The 20836-nt window shown below is 40.1% G+C and overlaps 1 protein-coding gene across 3 annotated transcripts in view; it reads left to right on the forward strand.

Moving 5' to 3' along the window:
* REEP3 (receptor accessory protein 3) overlaps positions 1 to 20836 on the forward strand; it is a 46275-nt gene that overhangs the window by 4488 nt on the left and 20951 nt on the right. For 2 of the 3 annotated variants that reach the window (XM_044420408.1, XM_044420411.1), the window contains exon 2: positions 13975 to 14047. In XM_044420408.1, coding sequence (XP_044276343.1) covers positions 13975 to 14047 — 73 coding nt within the window. Of the gene's footprint in view, positions 1 to 4457; positions 4479 to 13974; positions 14048 to 20836 lie in introns of those variants that run through there. The other variant, XM_044420409.1, reaches the window with a different exon arrangement.

A 20836-nucleotide genomic window follows, 5' to 3' on the forward strand; every position in this document is an offset into this window, starting at 1 on the left:
AAGGGTAAATGATAAGGATGTGTTGCAGTGGCCAGAGCTAGGTTTCTTATGAGGCTGAGTCTCATTGTTGGCTTCTGATCTGTTACTCTTACCTGCCATCAGGTGATCACAGATTTACGGAGACCGTAAATGAGTGTCCTCCAAAATGTCCTTTCTTGACAGCCCTGCCCAATTCTTGTAAAATTAAGGCTGTGGCTTCTTTTATGGAATTGATCCATCTCATGTTCAGTCTGTCTTTTCTTCTGTCTGTGACTTTCCCTAACATTTTTGAGTTCTCCAGTGAGTCTTTTAGTCTGATGTGCCCAAAGCACAACAACAGTTTCTGAACTACTGCATTGAAAACTGGCTATATTTAGGCTGCTGTGAATCATAATCATCAAGTTTATGGCTGGTCAGAATTATATAGTGGCATTAAGACAAACACGAGGCATCCATTTAACCCAGCTGTGTTCGACTTCCATTTTGCACAACCTGCTTATGTCAGGATGTTCCACGTTGCCTCACCAGTGCCAGCTGGTGATGATTAATCATATTTCTAACTTGCCCTTTGTCTAAGGAGCTCAGTGGCTGCCCTTAGCAACCTCTCTTTCTCATTCTCCCAACCGCCCTGTGAGACAGGATAAGCTGAGTGAGTGCAACTGACCCAGGGTCACCTGCGATTTGGTGCGGAACTGAAGCTGGGTCATCTGCTATGCCAGCCTGGGGTTCTGTGAAGCGAGATGGGGGGGGGGTGTCAGCCACCATATTCAGAGGCACTATGCCTCAGTACTAGTTGCTGCTGATGAACAGTGCTAATGCCTTTGTGTTCTGCTTATGTGCTTCCTGAGGGCATCTGGCTAGGCAGCTCTTGGGACACAGTACTAATGCTGAGCTAATATGTTTGTTGTAATTCAGGATGGTTCCTCTTAGGTGCACCTTTGGCAGGAAGTGGGTTTGAGGTAAGGAGGCTGTGAAACTGAGCAGGCCCCTAGAGGTATGATGGTAGGAAGGGAACCATAAATGGAAAGACAGTCTGAAAGGAGAGAGTTTGTTGCTCAAATCTACTTAATGAAAAACGGAAAGCAGCTTTCAAATCAAAATTGAAACACTAAATATTTAAATATATTGCCAGACAATAAATCAAAAGCATGTCTCAGCAGCGGAGCACTCAGTCAAATGGGGAAATTCCAGTTGGGGCCTGAGGGAAAAAAAGCATTGTAACTAACAAATGGAGAAATAATCTCTTCTGCAGTGTTGAGAGGAAACAGATATTTGAGTGCAATGAAGCTGAGGGCTGCTGCAGAACTAGATTTTGGCTTGGCATCTAAAATGAAGCCAAGAGGGCCTTCCCAAGTGAGGGCTTTTCATAGAATTGGTGTTATTATTGCAAAGGCAGTGATTTTCATGGGCATTTGTTCTCAGTGTATGAAGGCATCTCAAGCAAGAACTTGGATGGAGTGTACAGGAAGGCATGTAGAAATAGAGATGGGTCTCTGAGGTACCTAAGGCCAGTTGCTGCTTGGAGCATTAAATTTATAGAAGGCTACCTTTCAACTGAGTGCATAAACTAGTAGGTAATATACACCAATCAAAGCCTCCCTTCAGCATTCTGCCAGCTTTATTTTGTTCTAGTCGAACTGCTCAGTTCCTTTATAATGGTGATCTTGTGTAGATTGTGATAGAGCAGTCATATCTGCAGGTTGCATAAAGCAAAAATACTGTGTCCAGGTCCCAAAGGGGGAGAGTGGGTGGAATGCAGAGAAATTGCTTTGTTATTGCCAGTCCGGGAACACAGGGATGCCCTCCTTAGTCACTGCTTGTGCCCCAATGCGGACACAAGTGGTACACAAGGAGGCCAAGGACACACAGATCCCATGGAGGAGCCGGCACTGAAAGCAGCTGCTGAGTCCTCTTTCTTCACATATCGCTTGGGCCCTGATTGGGGTGTGAGGGGAGTGCAAATGAGGGGAGTGGCCGAGCGGAGGCTTACAGGTCTGAGTGCTGAGCTCATTTTGCTGTGCTGGAGCCCCTGTCTACACAGAGAAATGGCCCGTGGGCGAGATGGGGCTGGGTAGCGTGACGGGAGGGGGTGGCACTGGATCTCACCCAGTCCACTGGTTTGGTGCAGCTCCCAGACAAAAAGAGCGCACCCACCCCAATGTCAACTAGCATGTTTGTTTTACTTGCGCTGAATAAAAACATTAAACAGTTACTCAGTGTCAGTTTTCTGTTCCAGTACACTAAAAATATTTGACCTGAATATTTGAGGGGGGAAATGAAAGCACACTTAATGGAGGGAGAAAAAGTGGTGCTGAGAACTGTTGATGTATTTTAGCAACCCAAAGAGCAGTGCTTGATATACTGACAACCACTCACGTGCAACTGTTAAACTTGTTTATTATTGTATTTGAAAGTACAGAACTGGCTCCTACATGTGTGCCGTGGTTGCTTCTCTGTGCAGAGAGAGACACAGACATTGGGAGAACTAACCCCTCATTGTTGTTAATAAACTTAAGCAATTGAAAAAAAATGGAGTTCAGATAAGGGGCTGCTTCAGTCTGGAACTCAGGCACACTATTTTGGTTTAGATCTGGATTGGAGCTTTGTTTCTGGTCATTTTCAGAAATTCTGGATATCTCCTCATTGAATGTAATGGGGAAATCAACAAATGGCTATACAAATACTACATTGTGTCAAAACTTGGTAAACTTTGCAATCATATTAGGCCTTTCTGGAGATGAAGAAGTTTCTTTGTGAACTTATTGGCCCTTCATGCAGCTGCATCCAACCCTTAGACTGTCTTTCCTCTGGAACAAGGAAAATGAGTGATGGCGAGCTGCTGGTTTGGTGCTGCATAGCCAGAGTCCTTTGGGTTCTTGGCCACACAGCTGCCTAACATTCCCTGGCCTTCCTCCCATCTGGAGCTGGGGAGGGAGTCCTGACATTGAACTGCAGTCCTTGCCCACTTCTGTAGCTCTGAAGTTGTTAGGTTGAATTTTTTTTTTTAGGTTGAAATTTTTTATTTAAATAAAACCACATTTAGGGGAGGGCTCGCAGTTTGCCATGCTTGCCCTGGCAATGGTGCCGTCCATAGCTTAGCAAACAGATTTGTTGGAGCCAAGGATAAAGGTGGCAAGAGAAGGAGTAGATGAAATGAAATGAGCAAGATGACTGTGTAGCTATTTAAATATCTAGATGGCTATCTCTTGTTTTATTTTTTATTTTTAGTTTAATTTCAGAGGTGGAGTGGGTAGCCTTGGAGAACTGTCGGCAGGTTGGATTAAAGGCACATCTATGTGTTCTGCATTTCAAGTAGTGTAATGTTTTTAAATAAGTGTTCTTTGGCAGAAGAAGAGTATTTCCAGTACAAAAAGGCACTCATGCACATCCAGGTTTCTAAAATCCTGTTTAAAGTAGGAATGTTTTAGAATAGCTTTTAATATAATAAAAACACAACTTTTACACCTCTGTAATGTGGAATAAACTGCAAGCATGCTTGTATGTATGGTATGTATTTTATAGCATGAAGATTGGAAACAAAAGGAGCATTGAAGATGTGTGTAGATCAGTTTTCAAAATTTTGGATAAGTATTTACATAGAACAAGGAACTCCTGAAGTAACAGTCTCAGCATTTATAAGCATTTAGCAGTAGGTCTACCTCTTGTTGCCCAGGAAAATTATGCCACTGAATGATGAAAAACAATTCAAGCTTTAATAGGTAAATGCTTATTGTGCACATTGCATTAGCAATATCTTAGGTTGTGGACTTGGAATTTCAAGGGATTTTGTGCATTAAATCTTTGGCCAGCAAACTGCTGTTGGGAGGTGTGATTAGATGTTCTGCTCTGCTTACTTAGCTAGGTGTCTTATTCGGAAGCACTCCATAGGACATTTTGTGCCTACTGGCTGAGATGGCCTCTCTTAGTGTGCACAGTTGTTTGCCAAATTGTTGGGTTCTAGGTAGTACTGTGGCGTACTAAGGGATGGACTCTTTTCCAGCCTGTTGAATGTAATTCACTTGCCCTTTGCCAAATACTTAAAATTCTTTGGTGTATCTTAAGGAGGTTTTGCTTTGTAAAACTTGCCATGGAATTCTGGCAAACATCAATTGCACTTCGAAGATTTTTTCCCCCTTTGAAGTGGTAAAAGCTAGAAAGTCTTTGTACATGCCTTTACAATGCCTGCTTTCATTAATTTATACATGAAGAAAAATGGATTCAAATGGTTTTGTGCTGTGTATTAATCATATTTATCACCCTTACTTTATTTAATTTCTATACCCACCCCCATTAGCTGTCTAATTGAAGGTCCAGGATTTAAACCTAATTAAACTGTCCAGAAATAAATGTATGCATACTGTCATACTAACTTATAGTGCTTGATCTACAACAGGATGTTCCCCTTTTTTTTAGGATTTGCACTTCTGATTGTACTTCCTTGAATATCCGGCTGGTTGCCTACTACTCCTTCTCCTCTGGTGCTTGAAAAAGTCAGTCTGGTCAGTCACAGGTGTACTGCAACTAGTTGTGCGTCCACGTCAGAAATACTTGTGTCCTTTTCAGTGTTCTCTCAACTTCTTATTTAGTAAGAGAATCTGGAATATTCATTACTCTCCTTCACAGCCTTTTACAAGGCATAGAACAACAGCTTTATATTCTACAAATAATTAACTTTCTGCTCATTTATGTGGAAGTAAAGTAATGCTGTACTGGAATGTAGATGCAAACATTCTCACTTAGAATTTGTTAGGCAATCTATGCCAGGATCTATGTTCTTTTGCGCATAAAATCAATACAGTTTACAGTAGATTGTAATCTCTTGAGGACAGTTCACATTAAGTGTTTTTCACATGTAATGGGTATGGACTGCATGTGTATGTCTTTCTTCCCACCACACTAGACTTTGAAAATACTGGAATCCGTGCTTGTGGCTTGATCTCAACTATGTAATATATAGAAAAGACCAGTGGGATGTGAGGCGGAGTTTAAGGTTGTACAGTTCAGCATGTTTCAGAGCAATTGTACAAAAATTAATAAGTTTTTTTAAAGCATGTGTGAGTTTATTTTATTAGACACCTTTTCTTGCATGATGGATGAAGTTGGGAACAGCTGGTCTCTTGTGTGCTCCTGTAAATTTAGATGGACTAGTTATTTATTTTTGTATACTGGGAATAGTGGCTTAAGTTTGACTAAGCTGTAGAAGATTTGTCCATTTTAAACTCTCTAATATTGGAGAGCTTGACAGGGATCCTTGGAAGGAAAGATGCAGGTTAATTAGAATCAAATCATGCGTTACACTTAGTTTTAGTCTGCTGGTTCTTGATGGCTTCTGTCCTAGTTTTGAGAATAACTGTGCAATCAGATCTTATTTTGCTGATGGAACTTTGATTACCAAGGAAAATATAGCAGTATAAAACTTCTCATTAAGAGAAATGGAAGTGCTTTCACTGAAAAGCTATATGGAGCACTGCTTTACTTATTTCGATTATATATATTGCACCTTTCAAGATAAAATCCTACAACAGTGACCTCCAGAGAAAAAACAACAAAACATTAATATTATACAATGGTATTAGCAATAATTCATCAGGATCATTCTTAAATGGCAGTTGATGGTAGAAATCCTGTGGGGAAAATAGGAGTTAGGGGTCTCTGAGATGTTTCCAGCAGGGCAGTTGGTGATATGATTCTATGCGGGGTGGAGTGGTTAAGAAGGTACACTGGGAATAACACATAAGGAACAACATCTTTCTCTTGCCCTTCTTCCTGTTGGATTTTCCCCAATTCCTTATATTTAACAGACTTTTTATGAGGAAAGAGCATATAATATTGGACACTATCTTTTTGGCTATGAAAGTGTTTACTTTGTTGAGACCATTAGATAATAGTATTGGCAACTTGTCAAAGATTGTTCAAGAGTGCCAGGCAGGGAATGTTACATGGACAAATCTGCATTTTCTTTTAACTGTTGTTAAAAGAAACGGTCTGGCAAAGACTGCAACTAAAAATCAGGCATGTAGCTCCAAGTTACAGAAGATAACATCTCCCAGATTGCAGGAAGAAAGGATGCCTTGTTGCTGAACAACAGTGCAGCAGGTTGAAACATCATTTTTTTCCCCTTACTGGGATCTGCAGAATGTTCATTGCTTTCTGTGAATTCAGTCAAGCTCTGAACAAATTACACTTCTTTCACAGATGCTTAAGAGCTTTGATATAACTGCTATAATCATATTTAATTTGTATACCACCCTACAGGACTGTTTAGAACGAGAACAGTCTTAAGCAGGACTTGTATGCTCTTTCCTTCATCACTTAGGAAGCTTTAGCCAGTCATTTGCCACCTAACATCTTTTGGCTTTTAGTGGATAGTGCTGTAGCATAACAAGTGACTAACAGTAGAGAAACTACTGTGGTTGTTGGGATGTAAAGCAATGGCAATTTATGGGTTAATTAACTCTATAATGAAGGACTACATGCAAACTACTTCCTGTTTCCACTGTAGCCTATGAATGTCACATTCAAGAATTGTGAACGTGACATTCACATCAATCACATCAATAGCCAGGAATTTGGGGAGGCTCATGGCTTAAACATCCCTTAGTTTACCCAAAGACAAGCAGTGGGTTAACTTCCGGTCATTTAACCCATGAACAACCCCAGGTTCTCAGGTTCAGACATCACAATAAGAACTATATATGGCATTCAGGGGTTGACATTAAAAATAGGGAGTGGTGCAGCACATGTCCCAAAAGGATTGTTTTCTTGGTTTTTCCAATGACTTAAACAGGAGGCAATTACCTTGAGAAAACCAAGAAAAGGACTGCAAATTCCTTGAGCAGAAGGGAGTTACAGATTCTTCAATTCATTATTTGTGATCCTAGCTTTCCAAGAATTAACCTTTGTTGGATGACCGGAACTATGCAAAATGATCCTATAGAAGCCAGATCTGTGGGTAAGCAGAGCTCCATCTTGGCATATACCCAAGCCATTCATACTTCATTATTTGTTCTTCAGCTTTTTCCCCGAAGGCAGTGAGGAGAGATGAGTGCCATAAAATAGCAAGAATGGAAACTATTTTCAACCATATCCATAGTAGTTGCTCACCATTGTTTGGTTTTAACATCTGTGTCTTATAATGCTTATAGGTTCAGTAAAAAGTTGATTATCTGCCAGTATTGCCATACTGGAACAATTTATCCATCATAAGCTGTTGTGGTACAACTGAGCAAATGTGGCAAACATTTGATGCTAAATTCCTGTAGCTGATGTGATCAGTAAAATTTTGGATGCTCACAATAGCTCTTGAACTTTAAACAAAAATTAGAATAACAAACGATGTGTCAGTCTGGAAAACTGACAAACTTTGCCCTGAGTGTCCCATTTCTAGGGCCTGGGAAAAACAGGAATGTTTCCCCAAAGCAAATAGCTGTAGAAGTAACAGGATCCAAAATGTCACTTGTTAAGAAATGGGTGACTGAAACTGCACACATGATTCCAAATGACACCTTGCGGTTCTTGGTGCAAAGCTATTAATGAACCCCAACTCCACTGCATTTCATCCCAGAAGGGTGTTTGTTTCCTTAGCAGATGCATCCTGCTGGAGGCCCGGCTAGCATGGGAATAACCTCCTGCCACTGCAGTGGCCTCCTCCCAGCTGAGTCTCAAAACATTAACTCTTCCCTTCATTTTGTTGCATTAGTTCATCCGAAGGAAACATGTATGATTAGTGTAGATAAACTCAACCTCTAATCAGCAGTAAGTATTAGAGCCAAGTGAAGGTCATGGGTGATTATACTGCCCTTCAGGACTAGTGTGTGCTGACCAGGATATACACATGCAACCAGTATGGCCAGTCAAGATTTTTCATTATGGGCTGATGTGGAATATTTGAGCCCCTTTTTTGCTTGAAGATGACTGTGGGCAGGACAGATAAAAATCAGTGATTTTTTTTTAAGAAATCAGATTTTTAAAATTCAAATTGGATTTTTGATTTGAATCAGATTTTTTTAAATTTAAACTAGACTTTTAAAAAATGCTTATTGAGGAATATGTAAAGATGTCTGCTTAAGATAAATTATAGTCAAAAGGTTATTTATAATGAAAATGAGTTTTTAATTATGTAGCATGAGACTGTATATTCATGCAATGTTTACAATTTTGGTAAATGAACTCTGTTAATCCATTCATAATCTCATGCTCTTCCAGAAGTTTCTGTAAGATTACTGAGCAATTTTTCTACCTGATATCACTGCTGCTTGGTTTTACAGTTTTCAAAACTGTGGATTTATGTCTGCAGAGGCCACATGCCTTTTCTGTACAGCAAAAATGTTAGAAAATAAGCATATAGAGTTGAGAAGACGACCTTAATCACATTGCTCCTTTGCAAATCTGTGTACACGGAATCAACCCCTTACCTCTTCAGTGCTAAGTTTCAAAAAATTCACTGAATTGAAGAAGATTGTCTCAGGCGGAATAGATCTGCACAAGAAGCTAAGCGTGAGGAGGGAGGAGCAAGTAGTAAAAATGAAAGTGAAACCTTTGAGCAGAATATGCCACCAGTCTTTGGTTCTTTTTGTGTAGGACCTGAGGTCTGTCATATTACTCTCCCTGGAGGAGAAAACCTATCATAGCAGCGAGCTGTAAAAGAGACCCAGTTTGAGAATATTTTAATGACGTTCCTCTACCTATGAGTAAGGCAGGCATGAATCCAAATTACATAGGTAAAAGGTAAAGGTTTCCCCGTGACATTAAGTCCAGTCATGTCTGACTCCAGGGGGTGGTGCCCATCTCCGTTTCCTAGCCGAGGGAGCCAGCGTTTGTCCGCAGACAGTCTCCGTGGCCATGTGGCCGGCATGACTGAACACCGAAGTGCACGGAACGCTGTTACCTGCCCACTGAAGCGGTGCCTTTTTATCTACTTGCAATTGCATGCTTTCGAACTGCAAGGTTGGCAGGGGCTGGGATGGAGCAATGGGAACTCACCCCGTTGTGCAGATTCGAACCAGTGACCTTTCAATCAACCAGCCCAGCAGCACAGCGGTTTAAACCACTGCGCCACCTGCAGTCCCCCAAATTACATAGAAAACCATAATTTAAATCTAGTCTTAACTGACTAGTGATTTAATTCAATTTGATTTAAATCAAATCCACCCCAACTGTGGGGCCTGAAGACATGGTCTCACAGTGCTCATGCAGGTCACAGCCTTGGGCCATGAAGTTTATGGATTAGGTCCCAAGGCCCCTAGCAGCAGGCTAGAAAGGGCAGCAATTACCAGACTGTTCTTTGCCTCTTGCTTTGCAATGGACACTACTGGTTTTGTGCAGCATTTTGAATTCATTAATGATATCAAAATGAGCTAGCAAATAAGTGTGAAGAAATAATATAATACTGTTTAAGGGCTTGAGTATGGTCATTAGTGGGAAATTGGACTGTAAGTTAGGAATGCTTTCGTCTTTATTTTTTAAAGTTGTATTATATCTGGAACATAATATAAAACAAGAGAAACCATCTTAGTCTAATGGTGAATGTTAGACTTCTTAGTATCGCAGAAAGTATGTACAAATTAAATTACTACTTAATTACCAGCCACATTATGATTTTAAATATTTTAAATTGGTTGATAGTTCTTCCTCCATGATACTGGGGATGTGGGAGTGGGAGAAGGGGAGAAAATAAAATAGTTATTAATTATTTTAAGGTTGTTGGGGTTTTTTTTGACAAAGTTGATCTTGTTACTAGAGTCTACGGCAATACATCTTTTACAAAACTTGGCATTTTCTTATGTAGGATCCTAATACAGTGGTACCTTGGCTCACAAACTTAATCTGTTCCACGACTCTGGTCACAACCCAAATTGGTCATGAGCCAAGTCAAATTTCCCCATAAGGTTCAATGTAAATAAGGTTAATCCATTCTGTAAATATATTCTTTTAATCACAGGGAAGACAGGCATGATTGTGGGCGCACTCGGGGGGAGGTGGGCGCACCCCCCCTCCAGCACACCTGTGATCGTCACCCGATGCGGAGTTCATGACCCGAAGAAAAATTTTCTTGAAATTTCTGTTCGCGACCCGATTTGGTCGTTAACTGAGGCGTTCATGAGCCGAGGTACCACTATACTGGTTTTAAAACAGGGATAGGGAATGTGGCTCTTCAATATGGTAGAGTACCTTGAGAGCAATGATGTGATGTTTAGACAGACAAAGTCCTACAGTTTCCAGTATCCCTCCAGCTGGGGAGGTGGGCTGGGGCATGCTGGGAATTGTAGGACTTTCTCTGTCTAAACAGGCCTAGGATTTTTTTTTTTGTTGATATAAGCTGTGTGGAATATTTGAACTCACTAGCAGTACTTCTAGGTGACTATTATAGACGGGACCAGTTGTCAGAATATGATGTGGTAAATGTAAATAGGTTTCGTATATGTTTAATTATGTGCAGAGTCTACTTTATTACTTACATTTGCTATAAACCTATGACATAGAGAAGCCTTAGGAAATACTTGAAAGAACTGGCATTGAGCCAGCACCTGTTCTGAATTGTGAATAGCCATCTGGTGATTTAAAGCATGGTTCGCCAGGCTGCTATGGAAACCAAGTATTAAATAGAAGCTAGCTGTTTGAGTTTAGAAAAACAAAATCCTAATTGAAAATAGAACTCTGCATAATCCCGAACATGTTGGTGACGTGCACAAACTAAATAATGTTATTGATGAAATGGTTCTGCTTTGGAGACTTCCATCGTGGTCCGAGATATACTGCTGGCTAGATACTTTTTCCTCTTAGAGGATAATAGTGTGTACATTTTCTTAAGGACATCTTTGTCTTCATGAAATCTCCTTAGTTACCGTAATGTTAGGATCAGATTAAATGGCTTTGTTCAACAGAATGGATAGTAGGACTCTTTCCTTAGCAGGCAAATGGGCAATTTGTTGATTAACTTTGTAAAGCACCAAAGGGGTGCTACTCTGAAATTTGGCTGAGCACTCAAATGCAGCTACAAATGCAGCTGCTTCCACAGCCCTAGACATAAAAATCTATAAAGCGGCTCATAAACTTTGCCTGATCTTGTAGCAAGCCAAAGGGCGCTTCTACTGGCACTACCGGATTCTGGGTGCCTGTGTATCTTGTTGAGAGCCCTGTGCAGGTTCTTATGCACCCAGCTATGATTAGAAATCTGTTGGAGGGGCAAGTGGGTGTGTATATACTTGCTGACCCTGGCTATTCAGTTGTATTCCTGCATCTCTCCATGCTTTGGAAGAGAGGAACTTCTGAAGCAGATAATCTGAATGACATGGGTAGACTCCTTGCCCAACCCAGAATGCTGTGTCATAGGCTTATGACTTCTATGGAATCCCTCTCATTGTAGTGCAGGCTGCCTGCTTTAGAGTTTTCTTCTCAAATCCCTGGTGGGTGGCCAAGTGATAGGGCCATAAATGAGGAGGTGGGACCACCAAGAAATTAATGATCATGTTGTGGTGAACAGTTGCTTAGGGCCTCTGATGTCGGGTTAAGCTTTTGGAGCATCTTCAAAGCCCAACACGATTAGAAGGACAAGCCAAAAGGACTAACCTGAGGAGAAGGGTAAACCTTGACCCTGCAGTTACACTGACTCACAGAGACATCAGTCATCCCCCACCTCTGAGTTGCAGTCCCAGGCAGCTTTTCCCAGCCTGCTACTTCTGGATGCACTGAACTTCCACTCCTATAATTCTCAATCTGCATAGCCATTAACTGAGAGTCATGGAAGTTGCAGTACAGTGCATCTGAAGGGCACCAGCTTGGGGAAGCCTGGTGTAGGGCCATGGCCAGTGCCTTGTCCTTGTTTCCTCTGAGACCCAGTGCAAGGTCTGACACAAACTCTGTCTGCTTCCCTGGGTGGCTACCAGCATGTAATACATGCTTGCTGGTGGCATGTGCAGGTGTGGTCCTCTCCCTATGTAGTAATTCCCAGCCAATAGACAAGAATGAGATGGTCATATAACTTTTTGCATCTTCAGCTGGATTTCTTATGAGGATTGTGTACTTTCCGTTTCCGCCCTCAGGAAACCCTGTTTGTGTACTTCCTTGGTTCCGCCCTGTTTGTGTCTGCAGTATCCCTGGTTAACTTCAGGGCAGGATTTCCTCATGCTTCGGTACTAACCCATATAGTATAATTAGATCCTGCAAAATAATTGGACATTTCCAACCTAGTACTCAGATTTGAATATAGACAGTGGACCCTGTATTTGATGAATGTCCATTCTTTTTAGAAATCTTTTTAGAAACCTTTAAACCTTTTTTGTATAAAGCTGGAGAACAGAAACAATTTGTATGCAAGGCCATTATTTAGAAAGCAGTATGGAATAAAGTCAGTCAGGATCAGCTGTGAAAGTAGTTTGTCTGAAAACAGCTCATTTGTCAACTAAATACACATTCAAATTAGTATCTTACTGAAAAATATCAAGCACCGTTGTCTGTGTACAACCTTCTTTTAGTGTTGCCATGAGATGAAGCCAAAGAACAAGTAAAATAGATCTCAAAGGCCACAACAGGAGTATTTCCACATTTTCTACCTTAGTTAAAGTGCACTTGTCCCTTGCATACATTTCAGAAATCATCATAGAGTTCTCTTCTACAATCCACCCAGTAGCTAATGTAAGCACAAGTGTAATATTTATGTTCCTTATTCAAGTGATTTAGAGATCTAAGCTATTAAGACCAATAGCCAATGTTCTTATATAGGGTTACATTTAAGGTAAGGCTAATAAGGACCTCTGTCAAATATGAAGGTAATCTGATAACTGAGAATGATTGGGGTGTGTGTACAGCTGTCATGTACTAGAATCACCTGCCCCTTCTTCATATCTACCTGTGAGGACATGCAGGAAGAAGAAAAAATTATTCTGACCCAAGCCTCCTCTTTGACCAATATGTAACGCATGGGTCCTCAAACTCCGGCCCGCCTTGCCCTTTCATCCGGCCCGCACCACCGCCAGCGCTTGCCGCGTGGGCAGGAGGTCGTGGCTTGCTCACTCGAAGATGGTTTTGGACTCATTGGGAGATCTCCCAGCAAGTGAGTTGCCGCTGCGCACGCCCAATGCCATCTCACGCACAGCTGAGGACACCTCACCGGCCCGCGCGTGTAGCCGCCACCTTTCAACTGGCCCCTTATTGAAAAAGTTTGAGGACCCCTGATGTAAAGTGATAAATGACCATATGGTTTGCCTGAAATGTTTGCCTGAAACAGCCAGTGTTTGCAAAGCTGTGTTCTTTCTGGTTTGGATCTAGTTTCTTTCTGTGTAAAGCCTGGCATTCTTCCGTGTGATCTGTGAAGCTTTCACATTCCTGGGCTGCCCATTTAATTCAGTCTCGAGAGCCTCTGCAGGTCATTTGTTCACAGCTTGCAGTTGCTGAGCCGGCAGCAGCTCATCAAACCCTTGAATTCTCAGTGCCCAAGCCCCTGGGAAAAATCCAAATTTAAGGAAGGTCCCGTAGAAGGGAAAATATGCTAGTCCTACTGCAAATGGGGATATGGGGATATGGGTAAATTACTTTTTGGTAATAGGCATGGTTTTGTTATAAATTGTTAGCATAACTATGGAGAACAAGAGATGTAAGCATGACTGATTTTTTAAAAATTATATAAAGGTATGCATTGAGGATAAAGTCCAGAAAGGTTATTTTTATTTTTTATATTTTTACTTAAGAAATAACATTTAGGGAGTGTTGCATTTTGAAGTCCTAACAGGGGTTTATAGAAGCTCAGTCCAGTGTTCAGCACTGGACAGAGTGGGTTTGCAAGCCGAAGTTAATGGAAGTATCCCTTCAAATGAACTTCAAATGAGACAGGTTTCTGGCACTGTCACAGAAGCAGTTCTTCATTTGGTTATCTTGTTAGATTTTGTCTTCAGAGTGGCTGGAAAAACCAGTTCTTTGGATCTTCTTTCCCATATAATATTGTACCTTGATTTCATAATTGCATATCTGTCAAACCTAAATACTTATGTTTTTCAACAGGTTGGTCTTTGGGATGCTGTACCCTGCTTATTATTCATACAAAGCTGTAAAGACAAAAAATGTGAAGGAATATGTAAGTTTTCTATTTTATTTTACAGTACTGAATATATTCCTATTTTGAATGTGCTTTGAATAACAGCTGTATCAAAAATCATGGACCTGCTTTGAATGTCACACTGCAGTTCCTGGGCTTAATCCAGGAATTGCTGGGGATGAGTGAAGGGTTTGTACTAAGTTACAGTCCACTTCAGACAGCCAGGTGTGATGTAATACTGATTTCCTGTAAAATATGAGTAATAAGCTAGGAGGTTGTGCTATGAGCATGCTCTTCTTAGCTGCAGCCCTGCCCTTAACTGATGCATATGCTCCTTCCCCACTGTAACTGTGAGTGATGGGTATGGTGGCGCCGTCACTAATCCCTTTTTTTAATCAAGAAGTTGTCGAGTTGAAGTGGCATATGGTGCTAGCTTGAGCCCCTCTGTTTCTGGGGGTTGTACTTTCTCTCACATGCAGTGAACCCAGCTTAATGGAGGGTGGAAGGAAAAGAGAACACTACACTGTACAATAAACTTAGAACATGATGGAGCTTCCTCCTCCTCTCCTAGTTTTCAGTGGTTGCATCCCAGTTCTGAAACACTCTCTGGAGGGAGGATTGGCTAGTGCCCTTTTTAGTGCCAGATTAAGACCTTTTTTAAAAAAAATGCCTTAAATTAGATTTTTATGTTTTTTGCTGGCCCTCACTATATTTTATTTTTGTACTCATGCATGTTTTCTACATTCAGATACCACCCTTATATCAGTACTGAAGGGTGTTTGAAGCTTTTTAATTAACCAATAAATACCTTGTGCTGTTTGCATGTACCATCATGTCAATGTACTCTTCCTCAGAACTGAAACAACCAGATATTTTGAAAATGAAATCCTACATATGTATAAGTATAAGCAAGTATGAACCCTATTGTTCCTCTTCAGAGTTCTACAGACAAAACTGCTGTTTAAAAATTTATATTCGTTCTACAGACAAAATGAAGCAGAGTAAAATAGAGAGAGGCAGACTAGAATGCTGCATAGATACAGTCTATAGATACAGTACAGGTTCTGTTCCTGTGTCCTTATCTGCCAGCTTTTTGATCTAAATACGTAGGAGCTCCTACTTCCTTCCTTTGATAATAGGACTTCTACTGGGTGTGTAATTTGATATGTTATAGAGCTAGTGGAAGTAGGGCTTGATGTTATGGAGTTTGCATCTAGGGTATTTATAGTATGGTGCTGCAAGATTTTGTTGGTACTCAAAAGTAAATGCTGTTGAATCCAGTGGATTTTATTCTCCAGTAAGTGTGCAGGGTTCTAGCACTGGTGTATAAATGAGCTTAGGGGAGACACTTGTTTTATCAAGTAGAACATTGTTGTGCTATTTCCTCCTTGGTAACCAAAAGCAAGATACAAAATTCATGCTCTGTTACAGCTTGTCCATCTTAAAAGGGAACACAATGAGAACTGTTCTTAATGCCTGCCTTAACTGAAATTAGAAGTTTCCAGCAAGTATGCAGTTTTTAAACAGGAAAGATTTGATGGGGCTGTGTGTTTGTAAGAAGTCTAGTTATTAAATGTCTATTCAGTGTCTAGTAAGACATTGAAATTGTACCTCAGCAGGTTTCTTTTTCTGTGTCAAAAATACTCCCAAAAGCAGCTAGTGACTTTACAAAGATAGAATTTTAAAACAGCTTTTGGACCACCTTGTAGAATTTGGCAGGGGTGTGGATTACAGAATGTGCTGATTTTTGGATCTGCAGATTAATTTGGGAGGTGCAGATCAAGTGACTTAGCTTTGGAATGCAGACCTTCCTTCCCTCACTGCAAATTCCTCATTCATCCTTTCTTTGAATTAGAGTGTTGAAAGCTCTTATTCATTCTTCAGAGAAATAATGTTCAGCTCTTGTGTTCTGATGGGTGGTTCAACCAAATCTCTTCCATACAGTCTTCACAAAATTTTGGCAAGTTAGGTAGATTGTGTGTCCTTGAAGGTGTAATTTGCAGGAAGTTTTCCTGTTCAGTCCCTGGCCTCTGGCTGCAGGAGACAGAACGTATGATCAGAACTTTTCAAGATAGCAGACACATTTTCTCCAGTCTGTGAAGGTTAAAGTTTGTGGCTTCTTATAACCTGCTCTGCATGTGTTTAAGATTTAAAAGTATAATGTTTTAGCATTTCTAAAATTCTCACTTGAAAAAGTAATCAAGGTGTTACTCTTTACTCCTGCATTTGAGCTTTTCCCTGGACCTTATACTTGGAAAAGCCAAGCACAACTTCCAGGTTTTTTAACCCCTTCCATTCAGATTTATAGTTTGTTGATTACTAGTAGAACTTCAGCTAATCTATATATGAGAGAGAGAATGAAATAAGAATCTGGGAGATGAGGCAACACCCAGTTTGATGCACCTATATCTAGTCACAGTCAAGACTGAAAATTAGATATGGGATGTATATCTGGTTGAATAGAAGGTGCTTTCATGCCTGGTTGCATTGTTGTTTGAACTAAATACTAGATTTGATCCAGGTTTGTGTGAGAAGGTGACAGCAGAATGTCCCCTCTCTTCGTGCGCATAAGCGTGTACAGCGCTCTTCCTAAGTGTAGCACTTGGGTTTCCTCAAAGGGCTGCTTCTGAATGGCATGAGGCCCTGATGGCAGTTCACTTTCTTACTGTACTGTTCAAAAAAGCTTTGCAAAACAGCCCTTAAAATGAATGGAAAGCCAGTCTATGCTCTGCTTATTGGCATATAATCTTTTACACAGTTACGGAGTGTAGTGGAACAAGGAATCACAAGGGAGCAGCATCATGACTTTTTAATTAGTTTTCTGTAGTGCCCCACCTCAAAATTCCCTGTCCCCTCTGGACCTTGTTTATTTAATATTTAGTTTTCTGCTAGAAAAATAGTATCCAAGTTAGCTTACATTTTTATCTGTAATTCAGCAGGACAGGGAATTACTTTTCCAGCAACAATATATAGTTATGAACTACCCCTGTTATAATACCAAGTATTTTGGGATGGCATGGCCTTGAATGAGTTATTTAGAAGCTATAGTTAAAGTTGCTACTCCAGCTGTTAGAAATGTTTTGTGCATTAACATGGTTGTCAAAATTCCTGGCCTCTGTTTGGTCATGTGGCTATGGGGCATGTCATGAGTGCTTGCACCTCAGAATTTAGCCCTGCGCTATTGCAGATTAAAGGTATGTAGTATGTTTAAATCTTAGGCCAGCTATCAGAACTCTCAGGAAATAATGGGTCTGCAGGAAGTCTGGATGAATATCACTTTGAGTGTAACGTGCACACAGGGCTACAAATGCTGGCACCATATAGTGGCTGATATTGAGGAAGAGTTGTAGTAATCAGATATGTATAAGGAATGAGCAGTGAACAAAATTAATTACCTTTCTAGATTATAATACCATTTCTAAACCAAATATCTGTTACTTAGTGATTCAAACCTTTCCTAATTTACTGAATCCACAACTATACTCCATTACTCTTTATTGTGTTCTAGTTTGTCCTATGAGTCCAGTTAACATTTTCTATCTGGGCAATTAGACTCTTGAAATAGACTAAAATATGGTGTAAGGTGGTGGAGAATATAACTGTGGATTTAATAAATTTGGGAAAGGTTTCAATCACTAAGCAGTAGATACTAGGTGTCAGAAATGTTATTAATGATCTTCACAGAGTGAGCAAGCAACATATTTACATGTGGAGCAATATGTGGCGGGGGGGGGAGTTAGCATTTCCTTCAAAATGCTGCCATTCCTTGAATTGGTAAGAGAATTTGATTTCAGCAAAATGAGATGTGGTACTGTCCAGTTATGTGCTGCACATACTGGGTGTGTTGGACAAACTTTAGCTGAAAGACTGAATTCACAAGTTTATAAACCCAACCCAGAATGTTGGGTTTATAAACTGCCCTAAGCAGGCAGTGCTTGAAATACTGAATCATTAAACTGTTTATTTAAGGAAATATGTCTCTTTCCTTAAAAACATTTCTCTTCCAGAATGTCTTTTTTTCCACCATTAGGTACCTAGTTTCAGATCTACTTGGTATTGGTTATTCAATGCACAACAAGCCCTAGAGCGAGCCAGGTACCAACTTCCATATGTAATCCCTGCCCAGGTGTTGTTGTGTTGTGTGAACCTAGTGAGTGTGGTTATGCAAAGGTTAAACCACCTATGTATGCATGACCATAAAACAGACCATGGGTTCTATATTCAAAAGGGTAGCTGCACCATGAGTTTAATGTAAATAATGAGACAACTACTTGCCGCAGAAGCTGCCATTTGAGGCTGCTCTTCTCCTTATGAACACACTAGCTTCTTCTTGGATTTTCTCAGTATTTTTAGTTTCTACTCTAAAACAGAAGTGAAGTGGGGGGATTACATGAACCAGGTGGGGAGGTCCATTGTAATATCATCAAACACAACATTTTAAGAAATATGGACTTCTAGGATACAATGAAGCTGCATTGTTTCATAATGAGCATAATTTAGCATTATTTCATACATCAAATCCCCCCCCTTTTTTTGGTTGGAAAAGAGAAGCACAAGAACTGAACTTTGATTTACTTACTTGGGTTGAAAGGCAAAAGCCTATTATCATGTGAGGATTATGCACCTGGACTTTAGCATTTTGCTTGTGTCATTTGGTGTAAGTGGAATACTTTATGGCAGGGTTTCTTCCTTTCAAATTGCTGTGGATGCAGATAATCAGACAGTTTGATTTTGTTAGCTTCTCTGTAAATAGTAAAAGTTGCAACAAAGCTGATAACAGAATTTTCATAACTGAACTCTGCACACTTTTCTCTTACAGTGGTAAAACCTTAAAATTGAGTGCATGGAACAGTAATAAAAAGGGTGCAATTTTGGTGTGTATGGCCTTTGTAATATAAAAAATAGTAAAGCTTTATGCAGAACCTTGGGAAAAAGGGTGGAAGATGTAGTAACAGTTAACCTTTACTTCATTTGTTTTCACTACACAGAAACCGTTTCGTGGAGTTAGTAGAGATTCAAAAATAAAATCAAACCCCTGGATTTAGCCTATGATTTAGTTGTCAAAAACAAACAAGCATAAATCCAACTCTGTATCATGTGCTCTACTTGACATACTTTTCTGCATCTACATGCACCTTGAACTGCCTGTTCATAAATTCTCTGGGTGAAGTAAGCTTCCAGGAGAAGGGAAGATGGTCCAGCTTTATGTAGAGCCCGGGCATCAGAACTGTTTTCTTTAGGTTTGCCCCATGAGCGGTAGTTTAATGTCTATATTTCTAAGCATGAGGCCGACCTGAACAACTGCTTGAGCAGTAATAAGTGGAATTCATAGGGTTGCTGTAAGTTGGAGATCACTTCATGGCAGGAAACAACAACAATCACAAAGATGGATAGTTAATCTGTGTATAATTACCATTGTGCAGATGACACACACAGCCCAGGTGTGGCAGTGTGATCCTTAGTCCCGCTGCTGTTAGGCTCTCTGCAGACCTATAGTACTCAGTAGTTGCCCTGAATCGAAGAAGTAATTCCTGTGTTTAAATACGAATGTTCACATTAACATGTGAATATTGTTGAACGAAGTCAGTCATCCATTTTTCCAAATTCAGACATTATGCATATAGTAAGTGTAGATTTCATCAGAACACAAAATATCAATGGATAAGGCCTGAATAGCTGATAGTCATTATATTTTACCTTCAGTAACAGGGCCAATATTCCTGTCCTACTTGTGGCATTCCCATGGGCATCCAGTTGAATGCTGGGAGAACAGAATGCTAGGTAGGCCTTTAGTCTGATCCAGCATGATTTATGTTTTTAAACAGTTTAAGTTGTCATGAAAAGTGCTTTCAGAATTCTTTGTAGTATTTGGTTTGGTTTTTGGAGATAATCTTCAGTTGTTTGTATGGCCCCTTAATGGATAAGGGAATGCTAAGTTAACATCAGGATTTTGGATTGTTCATTTTAAAGCATTTTTTGACCCTGCTTTTCAGCCAAAAAGTCTTCCAGGGAGAAGGGAAACATGTAAGCTCTGTCACTAATGTTCAATAATAGTTCTTACAGTGATTGGCTGGAAACAGTTCAAGAAGAAGGAAGAACTCTGTGGAGCTGGTCTTTCAGCAGAGCCAGTAGAAAGACCTGAGCTGCTTCTAATTTCTATTGCCCCAAATGGCAAGGTATTACTTTTGGCCCCCTCATTTTTAAAGTACAGTGACATTACCTTTGGAAAGAATACTTTATTTCTAAACTGGATTTTAAGATTCATAACCCATCAAACATGGCTCCATGGTGTCACCAGAGCAAATTAGCATGTGCGTTTGCTGAAACGTGAATTACAGTAGTGTTTTAAAGCAAAGCCATTTTCATCTCGCTTCCTTAGCTTTAAAGCCTTGTGTTCCATTTCTGAAAGTTCACATGAAGGTCAGTTTTTCAGATAAGACAGCACCGTAGTAACTTTAGCTGGCATGTACACTAATTTAACTCTGTTCATTCAGGCTTAAAATACCCTCTAATTCCGTTGAGAATTAAGCTTAGGATATTATCACATGACTAGCTTTCTGTTCCGTCTGCAATATTAAGAACTCTGTCTAAACCTAAGGAATTTCAAGAAGTAAAATCAGTGAACAAGCCATGTTTCAAGACATACTCTGTAGCTATGTTTAAAATACTGTAGTTTTAAAATTGCTTGAGTAAGTTAGGCTGTAAACCGCCTACAGATTTTTTTCCAGTGCATTGAATTCAAAGGCACTTATTCTAAAGTAAGTATATAGAACTTGGGGCTTTAATCATGTATATTAACGGTACAGTTAAATGATTAAGTGTATATAT

The sequence above is a fragment of the Varanus komodoensis genome, unplaced genomic scaffold (genome assembly GCF_004798865.1).
Source record: "Varanus komodoensis strain SLA01 unplaced genomic scaffold, ASM479886v1 scaffold11, whole genome shotgun sequence".
NCBI classification, from domain to species: Eukaryota; Metazoa; Chordata; class Lepidosauria; order Squamata; family Varanidae; genus Varanus; species Varanus komodoensis.